Here is a 16,670-nt window from a genome sequence, read left to right on the forward strand (position 1 = left end):
ATGTTGGGAATTCGGGTGCACGCTCCTAGGATGTTTGACTCATTAAAATCAATGAACAAAAAATCATTGGGAGCATGCACCCAAATTCCCAATAGGTACTTCTAGGGGGGCTACTCTCACCACTGAGAGTGCAATCTCATAATTGGCCCCAAAGAGCTTTCAGCCTAAAATTGCATCATTTTGTATAATGGTGCACTCCTGAAAAGTCCTTGAAGCAGTTAGTTGATTTCAACTGAAACTAAGCTCGTCAGAGGTGCATGAGGCAGCAGCAACAGTTTTCTGTGACCCACTAATTTCTCGCTTTATGTTAGGTAGAGAGCGATTATGTCTGAAACACCTCAATTAATTGTTAATTGGAACCTAAATTTTATCCTAACCAGTCTGATGTTTTCCCCCCTTTTGAACCTTTGGATACATTCAATTTTTTTTTTTTTTTTTTAAAAAGGAAAACGACTCTCCTAATAGCTCTAATTTTGCCTAGATGGGCAAGTGAGATTCAGGCTTGGGTAACAAACCATCCCTACTTTGTCTGACATCAGAATTATGTGATCCTTCAGGTCAATCTGGAATTCCTATCCCAGGTCAGAACACCATTCCATCTAAATCAGGGAATAATCCTTCTCAACTTTCACCACCTTCCTCAAGCATTCACGCATTCCAGAAGGTACTCATCGAAGACAGGACATGGCTTCTTAGAAAACTAACACCGTTTTTTGTGTCCCACAACTCTAAAACAACACTGACAATAACTTGCATCTGTATAGCACCAGTAACTTAGAAAACATCCAAAGGCATTTTACCTAGGCATGTTGGAGGTAAGGAAGAAGAAAAACAAAAACAAAAAAGAAAAAGATCTTTCTTTTTGAATTGTTACAGCTGATTTCCCATGCAATTGGAATTAATAGTTATAATAACCTGCAGACAAATTTGGTTTGTAAGGAGTGACCCACAACATATAAATGCTCCAATTAGTGTTCTATGTTTGTTCCAAATACTTTATGGATTATGAGTGGCATTTTATTGTTGATGTTCCTGAAAGACAGAGACTGGAGCCATTCTCTGGCAATGTCTGAGAACACTGAATATCCTTTCACCGGGATACAAAAGGCAAAGAGCTATACTAACCAGACCCTCATCATGGTTACTTTTATCTGGATCAAGTTGATCCTTAAAGTACTAGTGACTAACATGGAAACATAGAAGATAGGAGCAGGAGTAGGCCATTCGGCCCCTCTAGCCTGCTCCGCCATTCAATGCGATCATGGCTGATCATCCAAGTTCAGTACCCGGTCCCTGCCTTCTCCCCATATCCCTTGATCCCTTTAGCCTTAAGAAATATATCCAACTCCTTCTTGAATATATTTAATGAATTGGCCTCTACTGCCTTCTGTGGTAAGTATCAGGAAAGAATTTGATAAACAGTATGCTGAAGGCACTAAGAAAAACATCACTTCAGTTTGTACAAATCCCCTGTAGCAACCAAAATAACCCTTCAGTAGTAATTCACAATATGTGATCAGAGTTAAGGAAGTAATTTTATAATGGTAACTCCTTCAATGAAGTATTATTATACACAACTGCTTAGCTACAGTAGCTATGGTTGTTGAACACTGCATTGCATTTTTAATAATTTTCAGGCAAACTGCACAAAAGTCTTGCTTATAAGAGGGATAAAATACAACAGTTTAGTTAACCTTTGAGCATTCCATTCAGGGTGCAACTAAATATATTTAATTTTAATACTTCTCAGTCACATGTTTGATCACGGTTATAAATTTTTAGGGATTTATTTTAAATAACTTTTGCTAATTCAGTGACCATGATAAAATTATGGGAGTCACAACACCAGTCCAACAGCTTTATTTGAAATCACAAGCTTTCGGAGCGCTGCTCCTTCGTCAGGTGAAGTGAAGAGAAGCATACAAGCACAGCATATATAGTCAGAGAAAACTGCCAGATGATTACAGGTAATCTTTCTAACTGCCCTTTATCACACTTCGGCAGAGAGATAATCACAGCAATCAAAGGTGTGAATGGTGTCCAAACAGGTCAGTCAGGAAAACATTACATCAAAGAACAATGAGGTGGGGTCACAAGGGGTCAAATGTTGCAGATGCTGGGGTCTGTATGAAAAACAGAAAAAAACTTTGCTGGAAATCACAGCAGGTCCAGCCACCGCACAACAATCGCCAGGCAGGAGTGTTCCCTCCCAGTCGGGGAACACTTCAGCAGTCAAGGACATTCAGCCTCCGATCTTCGGGTAAGCATTCTCCAAGGCGGCCTTCGAGACACACGACAACGCAAAATCGTCGAGCAGAAACCGATAGCCAAGTTCCGCACTCATGAGGACAGCCTCAACCAGGATCTTGGGTTCATGTCACGCTACATGTAACCCCACCTGACGTAGAGTCATCCAGACTCGAGTAGTCATTGGCTTGTTCTCTCTGCACAGATGCGGCCGGACCTGCTGTGATTTCCAGCAAAGTTTTTTGGGTTTTTTCCGGTAGACTACCGGTCATTCCGAGAGGGTTGGGAACTCTATTTGCTACACAGTGTTGCCGAAGTATAAAACAGGCTGCATTTATATTATGATTGTAGCATTGCTGCAAAGCAAAACCGCTTTACAGAAGCCCAAATAAGTTGTAGGCTAAATCCAAGTCGGGGCCCAATAAGACGATGGAATGAAGTGGTGAAGCCGAGTAAGTCCAGGCCTACACTTACACGACAGCTTCAGCATTGATGTGAAGCAAACTCGTTTCACACCGATGCTACAGCTGATGTAATAACAGCTAAAACTTCAGATTGAAATGTAAACAAGGCATGACCCAAGAATCTGCCTATTTTGTTGAACTTCAAACTGCCCTCGAGCCTCTTTTTATTATTTTATTATTGGATAACCAAACTGCCAAGAGAAAAGCAGCTCAGCTATAAAACTTGGTGAAGCAATTCATGCTAAATTATTTTTGTCATTCTAATACAACCAAGATGACAAGAAGAATGGACTGCCACTTCACTTCCCTACTTTCTTTAGGGGCAAGAGGGAGCGAGAATAAAAAGCAGAGTGCTACAAGGATACCTCTGAAGTAGATTGGCTTCCCTTCCTCTCTCCCCACGAAAGAAAAAGTAACAGAAGTCACAAACCATCTGAAACTGTTAGTCAGAGAACCAGTTGTTTATGAAGTACAAGACTGATGTATTGACACCAAGCAACTAGCAAATATCAGAGAGAGTATGTTTAATAAATGGCTGAAAAATATCTCTCCATTTCCTTCGATGAACGAAATCTTCCACGTTACAGGAGAATTTAAGCCATAATGACACGAATTACCTTGAACTATGACTTTCATTTCAGACATTACGTTAGTCACTAACCACATGTGGCGAATTGCTTTTCTGATTAGCAAATAAAAAAATAAGCAAATGACACCATCGTTGGGCATGTGATCTTAATACTCATATGCGCATGTGTACTTGAACCTTTTTGTGCATTTCACAGAATCACACAAACCCCACAGTGCAGATAGAGGCCATTTCAGCCCATCGAGCCTGCACCGACACATATCCCACCCGATCCCCGTAACCGCTACACCAACACATATCCCACCCTATCCCCGTAACCCCATGTATTTAATCCCCCTAACACTAATGTTTTTTATTCATTCACAGGATGTGGGCATCGCCGGCAAGGCCAGCATTTATTTCCCATCCCTAATTGCCCTTCAGAAGTGGTGGTGAGCCGCCATTTCAGAGGGCACTTAAGAGTCAACCACATTGCTGTGGGTCTGCTGTCACATATAGGCCAGATTGAGTAAGGATGGCAGATTTCCTTCCCGAAAGGACATTAGTAAAATAGTAAGATGAAAAGCAGAGCTTGCAAGTGTTTTAACTCCTTGGTTACTAAATGGTGGTAAAATTTAAGTAAATAGACATGTTAAGTACATTTACTTGTATTGTATGAGTATATGCAAGGAGTGTTCTACTAAAATTAGTGCATGTGGTTAAAACAGTGTCGTGTAGCCATACCTGAGCATAATCAGCAATTTCTACTGAACAACACTGATTTAGGAGTAGCTATTAAGAAGTCATGTGCTGGCCATACACAAAGGAGTTACTTCAAATTACACTAAAAGAAACCAGCATCAAAACATAATGACTAGGCTATGTCTGTCTGGCTCTTAACAAGTCTGATATGAAACTATGCTTCAGGCAGGGAATCCATGCATCAGAAGTGAAAAACAATGCACTGTTATCCTCGCCCCAGAATTATGTTTTTACAGTTATATATCCAGTTAGAATGAGAATGCTTTACAAAAAATGCATTGAGCTTGTATTTAAAATTACTCAGAACCTTCAAGAAATACACAACACAATTCTCTAAAGGTCATATTAGTACTTGGAATACCTCTTACTCCCCTTAAAAAAGTGAATATTTTCATTTCAACTTAAGTTTCTTACCCGAAGTAAAACACCAATAGGCTGACAATAGCCAAGGCTCCCTGAATTTTTGTAGAGCTTGTAATAACTCGGGATAGCTACACATGAAAAAGAAAGGAGTAGTAAACAATAGTTCAATAGCAATCCTCAAATAATGGAGACAAATTTCAAATTTACACAAGTGACCACAATTATTGATGTACCTATTCAACTAATCTTGAATGACTATTGTTAATAATTACATCTGAACTTAGTTAGCCATTAAGCCTGTTTTGTCCTGGGAAAGCTGTTATGATAAGTTTTAAGATCACACCTAGGGTTCCAATAAAGGATAATAAATGATTGAATATGTGGAAAGAGATGTGTGTGTAAGCTGGCTGAATATTTGAGGAACAACAATCAAGAGTAAAGTGTTGAGATAGTGTATTTTGTCTAAGCACATGACAAGAAAGCGAGAAAATAACTGACAAACGAATAAGAAATAACTGAATAAACTTTAAAATGTTACACTTAAATAAAGCTAATGAGCAATCCCTTTCTCTGTTACTTTTTTGGGTTTTAAACCAGATATTCTATACTGGTTCAACTTCATCGACCATTCCTGTAAGCAGTCCCATACAAGTCAGATTATGTCTTTACCTGTACAGTATCTAAACAAATGATAGCAAGAACCAGGAACTGAACAGGGAACTTTTGCCAGCCTAAACGGACTTGCTGGAATCTCACATGTGCCACCATGTAATTGCCCTCTCTTCGATAGGCAGCTCAAATATTTACTATCAGACTGAAACTCAGGCTATAAACCAAGAGAGTTTATTTACTAAACAGATAAATCAACAGCACTCAGGGGAAAATGTATCTACAGTACTTTACAAACTTTCAATCAAATCCAATATCCCAGGAGTCTTGATTCTGTGACTGCCCTGTTTCAATATCCTTTAAAAAGACATGTCAGAACAAACATTAATAATAAACTGTGGCACTTTTAATTGTACAGATTGACTGTCAAGTATTCCGACAAATGACTGGAAAAGGTGTTAAGTGTCAGGCATCATAGTTATTCAAAGATACTATTCGATAACACGACACCTACGAGTCTGAATTCAGTCGATATGAGCACATTAAACTCCTCTCTGTTTAGCAGAAACCAAACCTTAAGCATATTATTAACTGACCTTGGATCTGCCCAAGTGAAATTTGTATTCCTGTACCTTTCAGAGACAACTAACACGATCAGTATTAGCCCTGTGTGTACTACAGCCAATCAATAAATGAAGACAAAAAAATGCAAAATCTTTAATAAATTGTAGGTCTAAGCAAAAATGGGGAAAAAATATCTAAAATGAAGATGCTCACAAGGTTTACAGTACAAGAAACTTTGTGTTATCCAGAGGATCACTGTTCGGAATGCTCGAGCCACCGGCAAAAATCAGGTGCCGTTTTCGTTAGGTTTTTTTTTCTCGTTGCTTTTTTCCTCAACAGTCAAGCTCTGCAAGGTTTGCTGAAGCTGTTGCTAAGCTACAGAGACGCTTGGACTGTTCAGAAGCTGTTGCTAAGCAACAGGGTTTGTTGACAGATACAGAGCTCAGAAGCTTCCGTATCTTTCAACATTAGCGCTGGAGTGTCCGGCAGTTTTGAGGGAACGGCAACAGCTTGGTCCCGTCGGTGCCGGATAGCACAAAGTTTCCTGTATCCAGTTATTTATTCATTGGATGTGGCAAGGTCAGCATTTATTGCCCATCCCCAATTGCCCTCGAGAAGGTGGTGGTGAATACAACCAAGTGGCTTGCTAGGCAATTTCAGACGGCAGCTGCTGTGGGTCTGAAGTCACATATAGGCCACATTTCCTTCCCTAAAGGACCAGATGGGTTTTTAACCATTCCTAATACCAGCTTTTTAATTCCAGATTTATTTAATTTAATTTAAATTCCCCAGCTGCCGTGGTGGGATGTGAACTCACGTCTCCGGATCATTAGTCCAGGCCTCTGGATTACCAGTGCAGTAACATAACCACTATGCTACCATGCCCACGTGAAGAATTAGTACTAGAGAATGGAATATTTTCCCTTTCAAGCAATCAGTGTCAACATCAAACACTCCCACGGACAAATAAAGAACAACCATATGCTACACAAAGCTCTCTCTCTCTACACAATAGCATTCCTCAGTCCCAACCCTGGAAGAGCACCCGCTTTTGCACCAGTGTGACCTTTTTTCCATTTCTCACACAAGTTATCCTGCAGTTAGGGTTGCCAACTCTGGGTTGGAGGCATTCTTGGTGGTTTGATCTGACCATATGATGCCTGATCATGTGACACCAGATCACATGACATTTGATCATGTGACAATTGCTCAAATGACTTCTACAAATGATATTGCATTTACCTTATAAAGGTTGGGTCCCCTGTAGTTGAGTATTTTTGCTTGTGGTTTCGTGCCAGCAGCTGTTGTGCGCCAAGTTCCAAGAACCAGGAGTCCACCCGTGAGCAGGGGAAGAGGGGAAACGGGGGGGCCAAGGGCGGGAAGAGGGGAAACTCCCGGTCATTTCGGGAAGGATGGGAACCCTACCTGTAGCATTCCAAGTGAGATTGCCTATTGGTGCCAAATTAAAGTTTAGCACTATCCTGTGCCCACCAGAAACTGGACTGAGATTGCACAAATGAGTAGACTGAGCATCCTGGCTTCAGCAAGCTGTCCTGGCAACCTATTTCAATAATATAACTTAACTATCTGGATATGTATTCTACAACATTAATACTTTTCAGGAGAGTGAGTGACACCTAATATCAGAAGACAAACATAAGCCCAGACTGTAGGCTTATCCTTCTGCTACATCCACACACTTGAGAAACATAATCTAAAGTGAACCACCACACAGCACAAGTTAATTACAGATGAGGAAGGTCCATCTTAATTCATCCATTCAGGCCACAGTTAGAGTACTGTGTGCACTTTTAGGTGCCCCATAAAGGATATTAACATAATAGAAAGTGTTCAGTGTTGATTCGTTATGATGCTGCCAAGGATGGGAAACTATACTTATATGGGAAACTACAACAGAGGCTGCTAAGAGGGAATTTAATAAGAGGTTTTAAAAAAAAGAGATTTATTAAAGTGAATAGGTAATGACAATTCCCCCTGGTTGGGGAGTCAGTGATGAGGGTACATCAATTTGAAATTATTAAAAGTGGAGGAGTTAGAAGAAATTTCTTTACACAGAACATGGCATTCTTTGCCACAGGGTTGGCCGAGACAGAATTGATTGCAGCTTTTGAAGAAAAATTGGATAAATATTTGAAGCAGAGGAAGAATCAAAGCTATGGGGAGAGAGTAAGATAGTGGGATTAGTTTTGGATTGCTGTATTGAAGGCCCCTTCGGTACTGTAAACTTCTATGAAAAAACTCTACAACCTCCCCTTCCCACCCCCCCACCCCCATTTCAACATCTAACAAGGTTTTGAGTTCCACTTTCTTTGTATGAAGAAAAACATTCCAATCTCTGTCTTAAATTTGCTGGTTTGAACTTGCCTACTTGGCCTACTCTCACAATTTAATTTAATCTATCGATTTATCTTTTCCATTTCTTTAACCACCTTATATATCTACACAAGGTCAGCTCTCAAATGCCTCCTTTCTAGGCAAAAAAGCCCAGGTTTCCAATCATTTGTCATAACTCCTCGGGCGCTAGGGATCAGCCTTGAGGGTCTTTTCTGCACTGCCTCCATAAGATCCCGCAGCACTATTCAAAGAAGGGCCCAGGAGTTCGCTCATTGTCCTAGCCAACCTTTATCCTCAACCAACACAAAAAACAGATGATCTGGTCATTTATTTCACAGCTGCGTATGGGACTATGCTTTGTGCAATTCTGATTACCTTATTTCCTACATTACAATACTGACTACACTTCAAAAGTAGTTAATTGGATGTAAAGCACTTTGGAAAGTCCTGATGTTGTGAAAGACACTATATAAATGCAAATTCTTTCAAGCTCTTTTTTGTAGTTTGTCCATGGACATGTATTATGTTGTTTTGGAACATGTGTCCCCCATTTTCCTTCCCTTGCAATTCTGAGCTAACTCCTTCAATTTCGTGCCTTTCCTAGTTTGGTATCATTTGCAAATTTGACTACTTGCATTGAACTTCTGTATTTAAGTCACTGATGTAAACTGGAATCTGTGCACCTCACTCAGAACTTGCCCCCTACTCTGCCATAACTCATCTAATAAGTACCCGTTGTCTACCCTTCAGCCAATTTCTTATCCAGTCCGAAGATTAACCTTGAATCCCTATAGCTTTTAGCTTAACTAGTAGCTTTTCACATAGAGCTTTGTCAAAAGTCTTGATTTAGCTTTAAGTATGGCACATCGTAGGGTTCCCAGTTCACTTGGGTTATCTTTTTCTCAAAGTCTAGGAGGTTCATCAAGCTAGATCTTCACCTTTTAAAGATAAGTTGATTGCTCTTTACTAGGTTAGCACTGGAGAAATAATCTTCAGATTTCCTCCTGATAACCATTTCCATTAACTTACACAGAACTGAAATAAAACTAATGGGTCTGCAGTTGCCTGTATCGGTTGTATTATCTTTCATTAATATGCGCACGTGACTACATTAATTTCTCTATGATGCTGTACTTCAATAAAAGGGAAGTCCTCCATGTCTTCGACTAAATAATTGTTCTTCACATTAACTAAAATTTCTTAGTCACTATATTAAACAGTCCATCACATGGACTCTGGAGTAATATGACAGAAACAGTTGCAGCTAAACATACAACATACTTGTAACATTGCTTGTGTTACAAGCTTGGGTTCACTTGCTGTTAAAATAAGTTATCATTCTAGGATTTAATATTAAATTATTTAAGGCGATGGTATCAAATCCAGTAGCCACAGCATTGGATAGGACAGTTTTGTCCTCCAGAAATTCAACTAAACTACAGAGTCCGAAGCAAATACAATAATTAGAACCATACAGGTTTATAGCACAAAGAGGCCATTTAGCCCATCAGATCTATTGCAGCTCTTCACTTGAGCAATCCAAAATTATTCAGACAGCCCTGCTCTCTCTCAATGTCCCTGCATCTTCCTCTGTTTCAAATATTTATCCAATTCTCCCTTAAAAGATACAATGGTTCTGACCTCAGCCACTCCCTGTGGCAAAGCATTCTATACTTCAGCAACCTTCGGAATAAAGAAAATTCTCTAATCTCTCTTGTCACTCTGTGATAATTTTAAATTGATGACACCTCATCACTACCTCCCCAACCAGAGGATGAATATGGAAAGATTATTCCCCATCAAAAACCTCCATAATTTCAAAAAAGCCTCCACCTGAATCTTCACTTAGCCCCACTACTCCAGTGGAAATAGTCCTAGTATCTTAAGTCTCTCTGCATTACTAGTTTCACATACCCAGCATCATCCTGATGAATCTATGTTGTACGCTCTCCATAGCTTTCATTTCCTTTCCAGAATTGGACACGCAAAGTTGCACACAGTATTCTTAACTGTGCCCTGGCCATTGTCTTGTACAAATTTATCATTAGGCCTTTACTTTTATTCTCTGAACTTTTATCTCAATGCTATTATTGGCCTTTTTATGGCTTCATCTCTCTAAATTTGCACTTTTAAAGAATTACATAATTGAACCCCTAGGTTTATCTGTTCATCCACCTCCAACCACTTTGGTGTCCAAAACCTGCCTGATTTAACATCCCCTATGGCATATGCCCATGCCTAGTTATGGCTGGCAGTGATGTAGAAGAAAGTAGGTCATCTGAGATGCTTGATCATGAAAGATTTCAGTGCGATTTACAAGTCCACACACTAATGTTGGAAAAAGACTGGGGTGATGACTGTTGGGCTTTTGATAAAATTGAATCTTATTGATGCTAACCTTTGTAAAAGAGAAAAGTCTTGTTGCCCTGTTTCACATGAAGCCAGTCTTTGATTGGGAGTGAGGGAGTGGGGGGAGTGAGGGAGTGAGGGGAGTGAGGGAAGGGGGAAGAGAAGGGGTTAAAAGGGGAGAGGGAGAAAAAAAAGTGTGACAGAAAAAGGGAGTGAGGGGGAGAGAGAGCGAAAGGGGAGAGAAAGAGAAAGGGGAGAGAAAGAGAAAAGAAAGAGAAAGAGAAAGGGGAGAGAAAGAGAAAGGGGAGAGAAAAAGGGGGGGAAAGAGAGAAAAGGTGGGGGAGTGAGAGAGAGAGAAAGTGGAGAGAGAGAGAGAGAGAGAGAGAGAGAGATCTTTCTCCTCTCCCCTAATTTGGAAGGTAGTGGACTCTGCTTTGCATCAACTGGCAAATGATAGGACAGCAAACAGACAGAATTCATGCCAAATTCTTAAAAGCTGCTCAACACAAGGGGGGTTGGGGAGAGGGAAAATAACAGCAATGCTCCTTGTGAACACTGCCACGAATCACCAACTTGTCTGGCAAGTGTTGTTCTGAAGCTGGCGAATATAATTCTGTTTAAAGAACTTCCAACATTGGTATTCCAAAGTGCAATTGTGGTATCTATCCACAAGGGGGAAATCAACATGAGCCCAAAAACTAACTGGGAATCTTGCTGATATCAGTGGCTGTTAAGGTGGTTCTTTCGGTTTCACGGCATATTGAAAGTTCTGAGACCCACATAGTAATGAGTGTAACAGGCTAAATTTCACTCGTGAGGAATGAGTAGAACAGATTGTGACTTTACTTGAGATTGCAGATGATCGCCAGGCTCAGGGAAATCCACTTAAATTGCTTTCATCCATGCTTGTAAAATGTTCATCCTAGTGCCACATGATACACTCATGAAGAAACAGGAACCGATTGGAATGCTTGGCCAAATACTTGACTTTATCCAGATGTGTACTCCAGCTCCAAAATCTGTGCAAGGGTGGATGACAGACTTACTGAACCTGCCTTCCTCAAAAAGAGTGAGGCAAGTTTGTCCACAGTCACCCATCCAATTCAATGTCTTCTTCAATGCTGTGTTGGATGAAATTGTAAGAGATGGAATTGGGAGTGTCTCGTTCCCAGCATCTTTGAAAATACAGCAGCATTCCTTTTTCCCAGTGATAATATATTCTTTGCAAACTCAGCTGGTGATTTAGTGGTTCTAACTATCATCTTGAATAATGGGTAACCATTGGAATATGTTGATCAGTACCTCCAAATGCAGAAGTATGATTTTGCACAGCACTAGAGGGGCTCTTGAAGGTACTGAATGCAAGTTATAACAACTTGCATCTATAGTACACCTTTAATGTAGTAAAACGTCTCAAGGCGCTTCACATAGCATAATCAGTCAAAAATCAGCACTGAACCAAAGAAGGAGACATTAGGACAGGTGACCAAACACTTTGACAAAGAGGTTAGTTTTAAGGAGCATATTTTAAATGAGGAGAGAGATAGAGACGTGGAAAGGCAGTGGTTTGGCAAGGGACTTCCAGGCCTTAGGGACTAGACGGCTGAAAGCACAGCCACCAATGGTGGGGCAAAGGAAGTGGGGGATGCAAGGAGTTGGAGTAACAGAGTTCTTAGAGGGTTGTAGGGCTTGAGGGAGGGGTGAGGTCATGGAGAGATTTGAAAACTAGGATGAGAAATTTAAAAATCGAGGCAGTGATGGACCAGGAGCCAATGACCGGGACTTGGTGCAAGCTAGAATACAGGCAGCAGAGACTTGGATGAGCTCAAGTTTATGAAGGATGGAAGGTGGGAGACCGGCCAGGACAGCATTGTAATAGTGGAGGTAACAGCAGCATGGATGAGAGCTTTAGCTGAGGTGGGGCAGAGACAGGCGATATTAGAGAGGTGGAAGTAGGTGGTTTTTGTAATGAAGAGGATATGGGGTTGGAAGCTCAGCTTAGGGTCAAATAGGACACCAATGTTACGAACAATCTGGTTCAGCCTGAGATGGTGGCCAGGGAGGGGATGGAATCGATGGCTAGGGAACGAAGTTTGTGGTGGGGGCCGAAGACAATGGCATTGGGCTTCCAAATGTTTAACCGGAGGAAATTTCTGCTCATCCAGGACGTCAGACAAGCAGTCTGATAATACAGAGGCAGTGGAGGGCTTGAGAGAGGTGATGGCGAGGTGTTGCTGGGGATCACAGCATACAAGATGCACTGCAGCAACTCGCCAAAGCTCCTTCAACAGCACCTTCCAAACCCGCAACCTCTACCACTTAGAAGGACAAGGGCAGCAGATGCATGGGAACATCACCACCTACAAGTTCCCCTCCAAGCCACACACCATCCTGACTTGGACCTGTATCGCCGTTCCTTCACTGTCGCTGGGCCAAAATCCTGGAACTCCCTTCCTAACAGCATTGTGGGTGTACCTACACCATATGGACTGCAGCGGTTCAAGAAGACGGCTCACCACCATCTTCTCAAGGGCAATTAGGGATGGGCACTAAATGCAGGCCTAGCCAGCGACGCCCACATCCCATCAATGAATTTTAAAAAAATACATGTGAAACCTGATGTTGTGTCTTCAGATGGCATCGCTGAAAAGGCAGCATGTAGATTAGGACCAGGAGGCTGCCAAGGATAGATCTTGGGAGACTCGAGGTAATAGTATGGGGACGGGAAGAGAAGCCATTGGAGGAGATTCTCTGGCTATGACAGAATAGATAAGAGTGGAACCAGGCGAGGTAGGTCCCCCTCAGCTGGACAACGGAGGAGAGGTGTTGGAGGAGCATGGTGTGGTCAACTGTGTCAAAGACTGCAGACAGGTCGAGAACAACGAGCAGAGATAGTTCAGAAGAGTCAATGTCATAGAGGATGTAATCTGTGGCTTTGATGAAGGTCATTTCAGTGTTGTGGCAGGGGCAGAAACCAGATTGGAGAAGAATGGCACAGATTTGGGTGGCGCCAATACGTTCAAGGACTTTGTAAAGGAAAGGGAGGTTGGAGATGGGGCATTAGTTTGCAAGGACAGAGGGATCAAGGGTGTTTTTTTTTTTTTTTTTATAAAAAGGGGGAAGGGTGATGATGGAAGATTTGAAAGGGAGCGGGACACTACCTGAGGAGAGGGAACCATTTGCAATATCAGCTAGCATGGGAGCGAGTAAGGGAAGTTGGGTGGTCAGCAGTTCAGTGGGAAGAGAGAAGATAAGCTTGAAGGGGACACAAGGGGAGATAGGAGAACAACTAGAGAGGTTCAAGTACAGGGCTAGGGTGGAAAGAACCTTGGCTTTGTGGGATAGGGGAAGGGAGGGATGCAGTAGAGGTATGGTATGGGTCAATGGATGGTCTCAATCAAATCCATTTTATTCATTTGTGAAGACAAACTTTTGGAATTTTGTTTGAACTGAACATATGTTAGTGCCGTGCTTGAAACAGACATTTCCACAGATTTCAAAACAACTAGGAGCACAAGGCTGATAGACTTCAGGAAGACATAGACAGGCTGGTGAAATGGGCAGACACATAGCAGATGAAATTTAACGCAGAAAAGAATGAGAGGACATATAAACGAAATGGTACAATCCTGAAGGGAGTGCACAAACAGAGACCTGGGGGTACGTGTGCACAAATCGTTGAAGGTGGCAGGGCAGGTTGAGAAAGCAGTTAAAAAGGCTTACGGGATCCTGAGCTTCATAAATAGAGGTATAGAGTACAAAAGTGTGGAAATGATGATGAACCTATATAAAACATTGGTTCGGACCCAACTGGAGTACTGTGTCCAATTCTGGGCACCACACTTTAGGAAGGATGTGAAGGCCTTAGAGAGGGTGCAGAAAAGATTTACGAGAATGATTCCAGGAATGAGGGACTTCAATTACATTGATAGACTGGAGAAGTTGGGGTTGTTCTCCTTGGAGCAGAGAGAGGAGATTTGATAGAAGTGTTCAAAATCATGAGGGGTCTGGATAGAGTAGATAGAGGGAAACTGATCCCATTGGCAGAAGGGTCGAGAACCAGAGGACGCAGATTTAAGGTGATTGGCAAAAGAATCAAAGGTGACGTAAGAAAAAACATTTTTGCGCAGCGAGTGGTTAAGATCTGGAATATACTGCCTGAAAGGGTGGTGGGGGAAGATTCAATCACAGCTTTCAAAAGGGAGTTGGATAAGTATCTGAAGGAAAGAAATTTGCAGGGCTACAGGGAAAGGGCGGGCGAGTGGGTCGAGCATGGGCTCGACGGGCCAAATGGCCTCCTTCTGCGTTGTAACCATTCTATGATTCTGAGGCAATTATTCCAAAGTAGTCCATGAGCTCCTCGCACTTGTTGTTGATGAGGGTGAAGAGGGCAGAAGAGAGGGGTTTAAGGAGACCGACTGGAAGTGGAGAAAAGTCAGGGGTTATTTTTGCATTCTAGGATTATCCTGGAGTAATTAGCAGTTTTGGCAGAAGACAGCTTGATGTGGTCCAGCCAGATGAATGGCTAAACCAGTTGTGTGCCATAAACATTCAAGTTTGCGTCCCTTGGACATAAGGGAGCAAAGATGGGGGTCGTACCAAGGGGAATGACCAGGGTGGGAGAGAGGAAGGGTTTTACTGGGGTCAAGGGCATCAAAGGTGCAGGTGAGGGTGTGATTGAGCAGATTGGTACACGGAACACCTGTTCCAATTTTTGATTCCTATACATCAGTACCTGGGGTTCCTGGTGGAAGTTTGGACTGGAAATAGTCCTTTGGGACCTTGCTGAGCAAGGACAAATGGCACTTGATTTCAGTCCTAGTGCACATAAGACATATCGGCCTAGAAATTCAGTATAGCCACGTTCGGGGCGCTACAGTCGGGCGGCCGCTAAAGTTTGTGCCCGGCGCAAGTTTGCGCCACCTTCGCCGATATTCAGTCGCATCGCCCCAAGAGGTTGCTGCTGCGCTAAAACAGGCGATGCACGACTATCATTAGGCGCTAAGCCGGCGGTCCGGGGAGATACCCCTGAGGGCGGGCGCAGCGCAGCGAGTTGCTGATTGACGGCAGACACTCTGGCGCCGGTCAGCTTTTAAAGGGGGAGGGTGGACTTGTCTGGCTGCCATGCCCTGCGCACTGCAGCCCTGAAGCAAGGCCTGACCAATGCTGGTTCATCAGTTCTACGCCCTGGACCATGGTGAAGCCCGCTATTCTTCCAAATCCCATTGTACGCTCTTGCTGCTTGTCCAGGGTCATGGGGAAGGAGATGTACTGACGTCTCCTTCTGAAAAGGGCATTGTTCACCTGTCGGATGCAGCAATGTACCGCGAACTGGGAGATGTTGGCAATGTCCCCAGTAGCAGATTGGAAGGAGCCGGTGGCATAGAAGTTGAGAGCCACCGTCACCTTCACTGCCACCGACAGAGATGTCCTGCTCCTCAGCTGTGGCTGCAGATCTCTGCGAAGCAGGTGGCAGATCTCAGTGACCACCTCCCTTCTGAATCGCAGCCTCCGAACACACTGCTCCTCAGACATGTTCAGATATGAGAACTGCTGGCGGTATACCCTGGGTGGGTAAGGCCTCCTGTGCCGACACCTGTTGGCCCTTCTCCGTCTGGCCATGACTGGCACTCTCTCACGGCGTCTCTGATCCCTTTGAATGCAATGCAGAAAGCCAACGTTTCCACCCATTGTAGCCCCCATTACAGTATATGTGGCGACTCAAGGCTATGGCACTGAAAGTGAAATCCAAGTGCAAAGCTCTGGCCTGAAGCCAGAAGTACCTGTGCGAGCGCTGAGTCAAAGCAGAAAGCTATCTGCCTTTGTCTCTCACACAGGATTGGCACAAAATGGCTGTCACTTATAATGCAGGAGGAGTCCCCTTTAAATAGCGCCCCCCGCAGCGACTGGGAACCGTTCCCCTCTACCAGTCGCTGGGGGCGCCAGGCGCAAAGAAGGGCGGCGCCACTGAAGTTCCGGTTTGGGGCGCACAAAGGGCGTTGCACGATGAAATGACGTCAGGATCTGCGCGTGCAGCTGAGCGCGTGCAAAGACTTTGCGCCGACGCTAAATCTCTAGTGAAGTTGGGGAGAGGCGCAGATCGCGCTGCGCCCAGCCGCTAGCTGCCTATCGCCCAACATCTCCTCCTCCTAAGGCACAACCGGCTGGCGCAAGCAACTGAATTTCTAGGCCATCATGTTTTCTTTCATAGTTCAGATATCCTAGAAATGTAACAGAAGGGCTTCCTCCAGCCCATGTACAAGATCGAGAACGAAGCTAGGAAGTGGATTTTTCACATAAAATGGAAGCAACTGCAAGAAGCAAGTACTGGCCTACAGTGACTTCTCACTGAGTACCCTGGAAGACAGTATGGACAACTCTTCACCAAA

The 16,670-nt window shown here is 43.1% G+C and overlaps 1 protein-coding gene across 2 annotated transcripts in view; it reads right to left on the bottom strand.

Annotated features, from left to right (window-relative positions):
- Nucleotides 1-16,670, bottom strand: part of tapt1b (transmembrane anterior posterior transformation 1b) — a 192,169-nt gene that overhangs the window by 33,500 nt on the left and 141,999 nt on the right. For both annotated transcript variants that reach the window (XM_085966535.1, XM_085966544.1), the window contains one exon: nt 4,456-4,532. In XM_085966535.1, the coding sequence (XP_085822661.1) occupies nt 4,456-4,532 (77 nt within the window). The remainder of the gene's footprint in view (nt 1-4,455; nt 4,533-16,670) is intronic.

Source organism: Somniosus microcephalus, chromosome 2, assembly GCF_052327205.1.
Source record: "Somniosus microcephalus isolate GS21.2 chromosome 2, FLI_Smic_1.0, whole genome shotgun sequence".
Taxonomy (NCBI): Eukaryota; Metazoa; Chordata; class Chondrichthyes; order Squaliformes; family Somniosidae; genus Somniosus; species Somniosus microcephalus.